The 13,640-nt window shown below is 39.5% G+C and overlaps 1 protein-coding gene across 1 annotated transcript in view; it reads left to right on the top strand.

Annotated features, from left to right (window-relative positions):
• Positions 1-3,059: 3,059 nt before the first annotated feature.
• The window catches only part of bnc1 (basonuclin zinc finger protein 1), a 35,988-nt gene continuing 25,407 nt past the window's right edge, over positions 3,060-13,640 (top strand). Inside the window, exon 1 of the mRNA XM_064336553.1 lies at positions 3,060-3,291. Within this exon, the coding sequence (XP_064192623.1) occupies positions 3,283-3,291 (9 nt within the window). The 5' untranslated portion in view covers positions 3,060-3,282. The remainder of the gene's footprint in view (positions 3,292-13,640) is intronic.

Below are 13,640 nucleotides of genomic sequence, written 5' to 3'. Positions count from 1 at the left end.
CAGCCCATTTTTTAAAAACTATTTTGAGTTCAAATGAAAAAAAAAAAATCAAAGTAGAACATATGAGATGTGAAAACATTTATCAAGCAGAAAAAGTTAAGAATTATTTCATATTTGTTCATCCGACTGGGCCGTCAGTAATAAATCAGCGTGCGTTAATAATGTTTACTTTTGAATGTTAAGTTGCACAGATTACACGGTTTCGAACATACCCATTAAACACAAAGACAGAAGATCTAAGGACTTGACAGCCCCTTAGATAAAGTCCAAATATTTCCTCCCTGTCAGTTCCTTTAACTAAACAGCTCCCATTTTCCTCTGTTTTTCTAGCATTATGGGCAGTGTTTCTTCAGGCCACCTTGTCTGACAGAGCGAGCGGTGGTGCCGTGCATGTGTTCGATGTCATCTGACTTTCAGGCTGGCTGCTGATCTCCTCTGATGTACAGTGCATGACATGCCAGTGAAAACACATCTTTAATCAGGCCGATGAGGACTGCCGAGTGTGGCCCTGCCAGAGGGCCGGGGGAGTCAACAAAAGGCAGCTGTGCGTTCGGCAGTCAGGTGGAATGAGAGGATTGGAATCAAGTGGAAGTGGAACAGAAGGGCATCTGAGCAAAGCCGGAGACATTTGCATGCCTCTGCTCCAAAAGCCCCCAATTACCGTTTCAGTCTCACTGGCTGCAGACTCCTCCACGACTTAGGCCCAGCAATGGTGTTATTGCACCAAAGCAGTAACGCGCACTTAATCTGGAGATTATGCCACTGCATTATTCAAATGGTGAATGGTTAGAAATGGCATTGGACAAGACAACCTTGCGGATCAATCAAAGCTGGACTGTTTTTGTTAGAACATCAGTGGCAATGGTGAATGTGCATCCAATCCCAAACATACCCACATAAACTCTGTAGTCAGCAAAGTCAGATTTGGATTTTCAATTGTTTCACAAGTGAAACCAAAATTGGTTCAAGGTATCAAAAGTACAATTGCAAATAGCTTTTGCATGATAAAATGGAAATCAAGCAAATTGCTTGTGGATGATACATTTTACTTCACATAAAATGGAAATCAATCCTTAAACTTCAAAGCCAGACAAACAGGTTAAATTACTTTGAAGTATTATTCCTGTACTTATACAGTATTGCACAAATTTGTTTTATACATATTTGAAGTGGTTGTGCTTGATATAAATATGTGTGTCTGACTGTGTGTGCATGCACACAGACATGTATATTGTGTGTTCCCAAGCAACATGTGTCTGAGACAGTGTTAGACATATATTCAAGCATGCTTTTCTTTGTTTGCCTATTTGTCTTGTTTTTTTTTTTTTTTTTGGTCTGCCTACACTGGGCACCGAGATGAAGAAATACAGGGAAATTAACAACAGTACACTTAGACACAGCCAACAGAGCTGTGTAGCAAGAGGCGCCCAAGGGGAAGAAATCACCACAAGGGGAGTTCGGGCAGGAACTATGCACAGAAATTGCAGTGTGTATGACTGAGGAATCAATACTGTCACTGAAAAATGGCAAGTGTACAAGACCTAACAGCACCTCAGAAATGTTGGTTTTGTATGCCTGTGTAATTGTGTGAGTGGGTGTGAGTGGGGGTGGGGGGTTGGGGTGGATAAAGTGCACATAAATGCAGCCTGAAAACTATCTTAAGCCTCAACAAAGCTTTTTTAATTACACAGCGAGTTATGAAAGGTGGAGAGGTGTCCCTAAGAAGCACAGAGAAGCTACACAATTATGAAGTGGTGAAAAGAGAATAACTGAATGACTGGAAGTAATGTTAAAGGAAGCTATTTCAGACATCCATGTTTCACCATGTGAACCTGTGTAGAATACATTGAGTATTTTGTTGCATGAACTGAATACAAACTTATCTGGATGTACAAGGCTGTTATGAATAGGGACCATGTTTAAGAAAATGATCATTTTCATCTCCCAGTAGCTACGTGTAGCTGATATTTCACTAATGACATCACACAGACCAGAGTGCACATGAGGATGGTGTCATCTTCTCAGAATTTATTCAGCTGTCTGCCTCTTACACCAACATCTTGAGCTCGTAAACGTGAAAATGTGGGCTATAGCGAGTCTGTTGCCAAGGAAGTCTCCACACTCAACATGGTCAATAAACAGATTCAGCAGTGTGATACAGTAAATCATAGTGTAATTTGTTGCTTCACCACGACCAATTAGGTTACCAGGCAGGTTTTCTTTGGCATGCCTCTAGTACAGCAGTGTCCAGTCAAAGCCTAGTGACTCCTTTGCATTTTATGGTTGCTACAAATAATGTAAAGTTCCATTACTGGCTCCTGCACTAATGGGGGATGAAACTTAAAGGTTATATCCTGGAATCATAACAAATGGTGGCCATTGCCAACACCCCTTTAATGAGAATCACAATAAAGTACATGAATTCAGAGTTGAGTTGACTTTTTAGCAATTTTTGTGCAACTTGGTAACCTGTAAATTGTAGCCAATCCACACACAGGTCCAGATATAGAATTAGCTGTCACTCTACAAATCATGATAAACCAATATTACTGTTGTGTAGTGTTTTTGAGAACAGTTTAAACGTAACCCTGTTATATTCAATTAGATATAGATGCATTTATATCAATACAGAATATTACGATTCTCATGAGAATGTAACGCTCTATTTTCCTTTTAAGCTACTCGCTAAAGAGTAGAATATAGCCTATCACGTCATTATGAATTATGTATTTAAGATCTACTGCAAGGTATCCCTGAAAGAATTTTCTGGCAATAAATTTGTAAATAGGTGGATACATTGCATTTAGTAATATGACAATCTTCGCTGTTAGCTTCCTTTTTTATACACACAGAATACAAAAGGAGAAATATTATCGATACCTAATATTAACCAATATGAAGTCCCCGAGGGAATGAAAATAGGTCTTGTCACGCAACAATTTGTCACCTAAGACTGCAAGGTGAGGCGCTGCTTGTCGCTCAACGAATCACCGCTAGACCTTAATGAGTCCACAGGTGTAGCTGTGCCCTCTGGAGACGTGGCCTTTTCAAAAAAGCACTTCTGAGTGGTGACAATTAAGCGACGATTGACCTGTCGTCAAGTTTTTCGAAGGCTGAAGTTTTGATTACTGGGTCCCTGTGTACTTGCACGAATGTTCTTGAATGTTCAATCATCTTTCAGAAAGTGTCACGCAGTATACACCGCAAAAGCATGCATATCGGAGTATACTCTTCTGCAAATACGACGGTGTCATAAAAGCAGAACACTGAAGAGAAGGGAAAATGGCGTCGGTAAGAAACTGATATTTGTTTCAATGCATGTTTAATATCACGGTGTATTGTAAGTCAGACAATGCTGCAATCTGACATGCAATGTATCTACATTTCTATCTGATACATTTATTTATCTTATATTTTGCCCTGTTGTTTTTTGTTTTCAAACTAACCATGTCACTTGATTGTCAAATAACCTGCTTCATAACTACAATTCAGTCACAATTTCATCCTCATATCCTAAACAGCGAGGCCAATATATTTTTAAAATAGCTTGTGCTTCGAAGATGCTATGTACGCAACTCGTGCAGTATTAAACTAGCTGCACAAGAAGCACAGAATTAACACCGTATGACAGGCCTTACCACATACACTACTACTGTGGAGTTGTGATAAGAATTGTATTTTGCAAAGAAATAGAAAAAAAGTAGAAAAAAAACCGCACGTAATGATAGTTTGTTTATGCTTTCTTTTTTCTTATTTATAGTTTTATTTTTCTGTTTTTCATCGTCCGTTTTGCTAAGTTTACTGGAAAAATCGGGTGGTAACATGCAATGTTCAATTACGCAGAGGTTGTGTTGAATATGACTTTTTTTCCCCCAGCTAGGGCTGTGTATTTATGGTATGAACTCAAATACCAGGTCAGCAGTTTCAACTTGAGGTCCTTGAACCGAACGCCAAAACCGAATTATGTCACATTCTGAATGATGACATGGAGATTTCGCATCATGCCATTCTCACTGTTTGTTTTTGTTTGTTTGTTTGAATGGGCAATACCACTTCAAGGCGGGAAATAAGTTTGGTAATGTATACCTTTCAACTTTAAAATAGTGATCATAATTGGGTTTCTATTTAAATATGTCATTTCATCTGCCTGGCTTCCTGACTTCGAACAGGATACATAAAAATGTTTGTGTTCCATATACGAACAAGCACGCTTTACCGCTGCCACATTCATTTCTCTCTTGTGTGTGTGCGTTTTTGTAACCTAGCAGTGTGTAAGTAGTCTGTGGTCTACAGGAATGATGGACCATCAACAAAATATTTTTCATACATTTTCCTAACTGTAGATAACGAATACAAAAGATTGTGATTCTAGAACCATGGAAACCCATTTCTGGGTCAGATTCTAAATAATTGCAAAAGCCCTGAAAAGTAATTTGGGATGACAATCAAAAGGAAGACTATCAGAACATTTTTCAAGAATAAAATATCCATCTTACATACTGCTGATTGTCACAGGACTATTGTGATAAAAAGCTTAATGGAGATTTGATGGTTCTGATTGCTGAAACACATATATTGCATATTGAGCATATTGCATATAGATTTGGCTGTATATCTGTTTATTAACCTGTAGATACATTTTAAATCTGTACTCTTTTGAAGGCTATTCCTAAATGGATATACCTTATAGAATAGAACAGAGAGGGACATATATCAAATAATTAAAAGTTCACATTTACAATCTTGTGGGTGAGGGAAAAGGCCACTGTGAAGGACCACAAAAACAGTTTAGTCCTGGCAGGCAGTGATCATAGCTGTTAAAGTCAGACAGACACTCTTCCTGTGAAATATAGACGGTTCAGGTGGATACTGTCAAACATTCCAAACATGCCCTTTATCATCCATATTAAACCAAAATGGATAACAAACATAGACAAGTTGTACTTAGTATACATTGCCTCAGTTACACCAGAATACTTACGAAATACTTCTGCAGTATTATTTGTTTACTAAGAAATACAAAATGCATTTCTTAGTAAACAAAATTAGATGAAGAAAATGCATCTAAGCAAATCTTTGCCCGTAAATTAACTGAAATTAACAACAGAGACTGCTCTGCATTTATTGTTTGCACATTGACAAGTTGTCTGAGTTTATGAATGACAATGTATGCATTGGAAAAATATATATATACCTTCATGCACCAGGGTTCTGCAGATATTCAGACAATATTTTTTCTGCCAACTTAATAAGCATTATGTAGTCTTTGACTAGTGTTTCAGTAATATATTATTTTATACTTGTACCAGTTTGCAATTAAATATCTTTGATATGCTGCCCATCTATAAAAAGGAGCAACATGATTTAACTGAACACTTCCTTTGTGTTTGTGTCCTGTTAATTTCTACTTCCCTCAATGCTAGTGGAAAAAGGCACTGCATTTCAGCAGACGGAGTGAATATTTTAGCATCAACAAAGGCATTAGCGGTGTCAAAGTAGTTAATGCTGCTGGGCTTTTAGAGAGCACATCTGGCAGGATCAGTGGGCGTAGCCAGTGGCAGCTCCCTTCTCCGTACCAGTCTCTACAAGGGAGCTGTCGCACTAGTGATTTATACTTTCCTAATGTCACGGGATAGCAATGTTGAAACTGTGGCATAAACATGAAATACCTAAAAAGTTTAGAGATTAGGGTTCAGTGTCTAGGGAGGATCATTCCTGGTCTCATTCCACCACACGCTGAACTCCCTTCAGCCCTGAGAGGGAGATATCCAAAATCAAGCTGTGCCTAGCCGTTACAGACACAAAAGCTCAATCATTACGGAATGCTTGGAGCAACCTGCAGATTGCATTTCCTTGCCAATATTCTTTCCCTGTCCTCTTAAGATAATTGTTCCTGCCTTAGCACCTCACTTAACAGTTATTTTATGCTGCATTTACGTGTGAAATGTATTTGAATCATTCACAAATAAAAGGATACCCAAACTGAACTAAATAGCCCTGAACAGGTCATGACAATTTGAGAGATCTTTTACTGTGTGCAAATAAACTATAGAGATTCAACATGATTATGCAATTTAAATTTTTTAGGCAATATTAATTGATAAGTGTATGAGTTTAACACGTATACTTATCAATTAATATTGCCTAAAACCATTATTGCGTATTTGTTCATGTTCTCCATATGCACACAAAAGTTACCTCATTTTGTGAGGTAGAGATAAAGGCTTTCCTCAAATTGTCTTGTGCACTTATAAAGATATGATTTAAACAGCCAATGATTTTGTAGTACTGAATTAGCGATCAGATCATTTTTGCGATAGCTCCCCCCTCCCCCACTTTAAACACAGGGGTAATTGAGCATTCTGTTTTGGAGGGAAACCAAAGGCTGTGAGTCCACCAAGGATCCCCAGCCTAGTGCAGATCTACCACTCTCTTGGCTCCTGAAACATTAATGTAGCAACTGGATTACAGGCCATCACAGGCATTGCACCAGAGTGTATTGATTTTCCTTCTGCTTTCCAAAAAAGCAAAGAAAGGTAGTCTCTTATGATTCCGAGATGCTATGCTTCTGTTTTATTAGGAGACTTCTTCTTGCCCGTGTTTGCTCACCATTCCCAGTTAATTTCTTCTGAGAATTTGGAGAATAATACACTACTAGAAATAACCCTAGGTACCACTGCAATCCTATCAATCAGGACAATTCCCATTGACTGGTAAATATACTGTACACTAAGCAATGTTTCAGTTTCAGAGGTAAAATATTTTTGGGATCCCAGCTTGACAACAAACTGTCCAGAAATCTCTATATTTATGGGCAATGAAAATATTCATGTGCTTTTAACAGATAATAACTGAAAGTCTAATATTAGATTCCCCTCTAATTTTCCAGAGAGAATTGCAGTGGATGAGTGAATATATCTTATCTAGATACATATTTGAGCTGTGCATTTAGCTTTCACTCAGTTTTGCTTTAAAAATTATACAACTCCAAGCTGCAAAATGGACATAAATATTTTTTCAGTGTACACCTCAGTAAGTGGGTTTGTTTAACCCCTTCTCTTGTGCCCCCTTTTCAAACTAAAATTACATACCCAAAATAAAATGCTTTCTATTGTTTTCTATCCTTTTTTGACCACTGGCATAATCCTGGTTTCTTCTGAAAGGTAACCCTTGGGAGTTTGTTTGAGTCAAAATCACTCACAAAAAAATATTACTGAAACAAAGTCACAAAAGGTCAAACACAACATTTGTTTCTCACCTGAAATAGTGGATACAAATGGTCATGGGTGTGCCTGATGGTCTTAGAAATACATTGTAGCCACAGCCACATTGATGGACAAATCCTGGTTCAACTTTGATGGCAAAACCACCAAAAATAAGTATTCTGCATTGTTTTTTTTTTTAAAGCAATGTCTAGACTGGTTTGCAAAAAGGCCATTTAGAGACTCAAAAAGGACACTTGGCAATCAAATAATATTAGGGGTCTTAAGAGGTCTAAAATACTTCATATTGTATACTATATGGTTGTGGAACAATTTTAAATGAGTTCCCTTTCCCCCTGGCTGTCACCCTTCTCCTCCTTCTCCCTCTCCCTTTCCACCGCCGTCTCCTTGCTCTCCCCTTGCCACTTCTGACAGCAGCAGGTCAGGAAAATTGTAGAAAAAACTACACTAGCTATCTAGTTTACTAATCCATTGACCGAGGTCCATTGATTGAAGTTTTATTCAAGTACCCCACCCACATCAACACGTCAAATGCATCCCACAATTTCACATGCTGTATTTATTATTCAAAATCAGGCCTACAACTTTTTTTTATAAGTGTACTGAATAATAATAAAAATATTTTGTGAATATATTTAGATTCTTACCAATATGAAAGGTAAGCATCTAAATATACTTCACTGAACATGCCCTCTGCTATGGAGTCAAAGGTCTTTTCACTGTCCTCCTAAGATATATTCACTCAGATAAGTGATTTCTTTCCAAGGCCTCTAAATGCTGAGTCTTCTGTTTAGACTTAGGCATTGCAAAATACATTTTTGTTGTAAAACAACAACCTTTTTCAGTATCACGTCTCAAGAATTTTTTGCTGGTGCAGAACATTCTCAGTGTGCATACTAAAAAAGTAACGTTTTGTTTACACAGGAGAAACAACGCATGTCCTGTAATGTAAGCCTAACAAGCTATACACTGTTAGAAACAGAATGTCATTGGTTAAAATAATTTACTATCATCAGTATAATGACTTGCCATTGGCTGGCTATGTTCTGGAGAGAATTTATGCTGCCCATGTCGAGTTATTACTTGTGCATGGCGGGTCTCATTGGTTATACTAAGGGACTGCTTGGCCAGTACTGGTCAAAGAACCTTGTTAGTGTGCTCATTTTCTTCCAGAAGAGAGAGACTGTATAAACCAGAGATAATAACACTTCTTATGTACACGCTACTCTCGGTGTGTGTTCAATGGCAAAATGGACAACAATGCTAATTCCTCTGGGGAATTGCTAGGTAAACGATGAACAATGAGCCATGATGAGAATACTGACTATACCCTGATTTGCGTCGTCTGTGGATTTCTAAAACACATCGAAGGTGAGGAAACCCCATGCCTGTTTTGTCTCCCACCTGTCACTAAAACACTGGCATCATAAAATAGTTTATAGACATAGAACCATGAGTTTTAACGCTTTCAGTAAAAGTATTTTTGTGACCAGATTGATTGAAAATAAACAAAGAAATAAATAAAAAAACTGAATGAATGCAAATAAATCCATACCTTAAGGTATGGGTTAGGATATTTCAAATTCCAGCAAATACAGAATCAAATTATTTTGTAATTCTTTGTAAAAATATGCATTATTTTTGGGGGGAATACTTCCCAAAGAGTTATTTTATTATTTTGATTGCTTTTTTATTATTATTAGCTTAATGTAGGTGGGAGTGGCCATGATCAATTTATGATTCTTGCCATGAGTCACAAAGCCAAGTCCCCTTGGCTTTCAGGGCGGGAATCCTCTGCAGACTTAAGAGTTAAACATGTTCAGTCATGTGGAGTTGTCACATACCTCTTAATAAAGTGTGCCGTTTTCTCTTCTGTCACATCGGTACTGTGCCATTATTTGTTCAATACTAACAAAATCCTAATACTGGAAGTAATAAACTCCATTGAAAAATAGACGGAGCCAAGTCCAGATTGATTATATGAAAACCCAATGTTTTTACACGCAACCTTTTCATCTGAGGTTGAAAGAGCTTTTTAATTGGTGTTTTTCACAGTGCTCACCTTTCACTCTGAGATGAGAAAGTCTAGACAAGGTAAATATCAGGAACTTGTGTTTGTTGAAAGGGAAGGTGATCCTTTGTGACCACTGGAAATATATGTTTTACTCTTCAAGGCAACAGATGGTGCTGAGGAGGAAGGCCCTTTGTTGGGAATCCCCTAATTTAAAAGTCCCAGAAAGCACTGTGGAAGGATCCAGCTAGACAGCAGTTACTGTAGATTTCCATTACGGGTGGTTGCCAGTTGAAATGAACTATGAACTCTGGCACATTTTTTAACATCCCCAATTCCTTCCAGTGTTTGCAGTTTCAAAAGCAATGTCCTAGGCTAACATATTTTTCAGTTTGTCTGCTCACAATATAGTTCAGAGAGGATGACAGCCAGCAAAATGTGAACAAAGATAGAGTATTGGAATGACTGCAGTTGCCCTTCTTCTGCAAGCCATTGCCTAATAAATGCCATGTAAAGCAATGTGCTTTTGATGAGAGGAGGGCCAGGGAAAGATAATGGGCCAAGTGGTATTGATGATGTGCTGTGGGCCAGATTACAGGCCTCCTGGCTCTCGTTACAGGGACAATGAACAGACTGCTCTCTGGAGCTCTGCTGGCCGTGCCAGTGTCAGGTACGTAGCATAAAACTGATAAGAGAGAAGTTTATCATTCCAATAAATGCTCGGCTCTGCACGAAAGCGCCTGGCTTTCTATTTAATTTAACATTCCTTCCGCCCCTCAGACAAATGGCCACATACTGTACTGCGTATTGGCGGGCATGTTTGTATTTGCTTTCCGAGAGCCACAGATGCAACCATGTATTTTGTCAGGTAATGTAGTCATCTCCCACACCCCCCAAATTTTGTCTTCTCTACAAAAACTGTCACATTAGCTCACTCACTACATAAAAAAAACCCTTTTCTACAAATACCTGCACTTGAAAAAAAACACCAGTCTTCAACAGACTCCAAAATGATTGTTTGAAATCTAGCCTCATGAGCATACATTTTTAAGATGGTATTCCTTGTTTTACAGTTATATCAACAGTCTGCAGTAAATGGTAAATAACAACACTGTGTTATGCATTGTACTTTTTTTGGCTATATTGCTGTTGTTACATTATTCCATTATTTTGATTGTCATCTATCTAACCACTCGAATGTGTAGCACTTGAGTACTTATCATTTATGGCTTTTCTGAGTACTGTTAGAGACAGAATAACCAGGCTGGAGAGCGATAAAGCCAGTGGGGCAGGCGCTCAATTCCCTTATCAAAGTATAGGAAAGAAGGAAAATTGGCAGGACAACAGAACACAATGTATTTTATGTTTTGAGTTGGAGAAACAAGTAAAGGGTGAAGAATTTCATCTGGTTTATGCACTATAACACAGTCCAGAGAGAGACTGAGACAGGCCCTGAGAACTTGGCAGCGTTCATGTGGCATATTCCAGAAGTGTGGGAGTCAACATGAGCCTATCTGCACAAGTCACTATTTTTTTCAGCTTGATAAAATTTGAGAGCTCTTGGCACACAGTGTATCACCTCAGAGCCAACTAAGTGCAGTAACACACTCATTTTAATGCATCTGTATATGAAGGCACAACCAACGATGGGTATTCACTGTGACAATTTTATTAGTCTTCTAATTCACTTAAATGAAATATAAATGTCACACAAGGCATGTTTAGCATAGCTACGTCAGTGTTCATTGTATTAAGTTAATTTGTTGCCTAGAGACGGTTCATCAGCTCTTTCGATAAAATTTTCAAAGTAGGTATTGTCTCATCTGAAACACATTGTCTATTTTGTTTGGAGGCACAAATAGAAGCAATCATCTTACTTGCAAAAGAGCCTCGTAATGGTTTGCACAACACTGTGACAAACAGTAATGTTACAGTGCTATTCAAACACCACTTTGCCCATACTATCAGCAAAAAGATCAGGGAATTCTTGGAAATGCAGCCACTTACGGACTAACTAGATGCTTGATGTGAGACTACCCTAATGACAGACGGAAAGTGAATACGAGAAGGTGACCGCCTGCAGGTGACTTTGTAAAAGTGTTGTATTTATTTTTTTAAATCCAAGAGTAAGAAGCTTTTTTAAGTCAGCTGTGACAATTTCCTTGCATTTGCCTCCAAAGGGTTAAGGTGCAATGGAGGAGGCAGTCCTTTTGTATGTCTCCATAGACACGGGCAGTGGCTAAGACTAAAAGCAGAAAGCCACATTCGTTTGATGAGTTTAAATGCTGATTGATGTAACTGGCTTTTGTGGCCCTGTGGCATAGGTGGAACAGGTGTGACTTTGCCACTGAACAGAGCTCAGACAAGCTGTATCACAGCACAATGAGGTCATTGTGTAACATCAACATTCTTGCTAAGAAGCCTCAGACTTTTTTCGGCAGCATTGCTAAAGGTAGCCATCTGTGAGCTGGAGCCCAGGTGAGGAGGATTTCGGAACAAGATTTACTGTACAAAAGGATGTGTGCATGCCGGCTGTGTAAGTTATAGATGCTCCCTCACACGAACCAAAGACTACAGAAACTGCTTCAAATTTTTTAGCCAAACTAAAAAAAATTTTCCTCTACTTGTTCAAAAATAGATTTGTGAATGGCTGGTGACCAGTTGAGTGTCTCTGAGAATCCTGTGGGTTTTGATCTCCTATAATCCTGGTTTAATGTACTTTCCTTCCTCCTCCCTGTGACAACAGTCGAAAGGCTAGATATGAATCATATTGAGATTACCCTCAAAGAATGCCGGAGCCTGTTTTTCTTTTCTTTTCTTTTTTTGTCGCTTGCTTTTTGTCTGTAGACACCCGGAGGGATTTCCATTTCTGTCACAAAATGTTTTTCGACCAAAACCTACTAAACAGATTCACATACCTTTCTGTTCTGTTCCGTTTTGATTGGACCGAGATCTCTCTCCAGTACCTCTGAGCTTTTATGGAGTGACACTGTGCTGAAATGAAAAGCCACTCATTTATTTCCCTAACCCCCCCCCATTTCCCCCATATCCCCCATATCCCCCCCCTCCATTTGTCCAAGACACTGTCTGGTCGTGGGGGCTGTGGAGTATGGAAAGCGGAAAGCGACAGAGATGTGTATTTTGTTTTGCGAAGGGGCTGGATGTCTGGACGAGGTCCCTTGGCTGTTTTATAGCTTAACCAGCCTTGACTTGCACTGCGGTGACACGCATCTGCTGACTCGGAGGATCAGTGTGTTAAGCTCGGGGCTGACTGGTGGGCCATGCTTGAAAGACTTTTGGCATGTGCTGGTGCCTGCATTTTTCACCCTTGACTGAAAGCATATGCTTCACACAATTGAGACAGTGTTAGCGTGTGGGTGCCGGGGCTGGCCTCCTCCACATCTGGCAGCGCTCGGCCCTCCTTCCAGGTGAATCATCCCCCCCGGGAGGGTGGCTCGCAGCGCTGTGGCATCTGCAGAGTGGCAGGAAGTGTCTGAATCTGTCTGAGAGTGATTTTTATCTCCACATGCTTTTCCAATTTCATCAGCCCACCCCGACACCCCCGCCCCCCCCATCCCCCCAGCCCCCCCCCTGCCCCGGCCCCTCTCTGCGCTTCGCTCCCAGTGACGTGGGTAAATCAGCCATGGATGAAGGGGTGGCTTGATTGATAAAAAAAAATCCTCTGTGACCCTTAAATGGGGGAATGTCACGGACAAGCTGTGTAATTGGGTCCCACTGCATGGGCTGGAACCCAGAGTGCACTGTGCACTGTGCTGCACATCAGACTGATTATTTGTGACACAAACAGATGTGCGCTATACCTAAACATGTCAGCGGCAAAACGACTCTCCTTATGGAGTTACCCTATTTGCATCATTAAAAGTGAAAAGACAACAAAGAGAAACATCTTGTCGCGATGGGTGTTTACAAATCCCCACAGGATACTTTTTAGTTGCGTTGTCCCATCACAGGCTGCCTGGAATTAAATTATGGTGTATTGTTCATATGTATTTAGTTATGCTTCTGAGAATAAGTATATATATATAGCCAGATCACATTTGTTTTTCTCCCAGATTTTTTAATTTTCTGGTTGCTTTAGAAGTGCATGTAAGATGGCAAGGATGAGGGCTGGAGGTTTTGATAAATAATGGAATATAATAGTGTTTTCTGGTCTGTAAATAAGGTTTTATGTTTCATCATTAGGCAACGCTGAAGCCAGCAGAGACCGTGCTCAGGCCCTTTCTGAGAGGAATGCTTCTCGAGTCTCACATTTCACTTAAGAGGCAAAAATAAAAACAAGTCACCCCGGCGGTTGAACCTCACATTTTGTGTCAGAACACGCGCACGAACGTCGCACTTGTTTTGTTTAAATATTGAACGGCCGTACACTGACGCGTCTCACAGCG

The sequence above is a fragment of the Anguilla rostrata genome, chromosome 5 (assembly GCF_018555375.3).
Source record: "Anguilla rostrata isolate EN2019 chromosome 5, ASM1855537v3, whole genome shotgun sequence".
Lineage (NCBI taxonomy): Eukaryota > Metazoa > Chordata > Actinopteri > Anguilliformes > Anguillidae > Anguilla > Anguilla rostrata.
The sequence above is the reverse complement of the archived record's forward strand: the minus strand, read 5'-3'. Positions and strand labels throughout refer to the sequence as shown.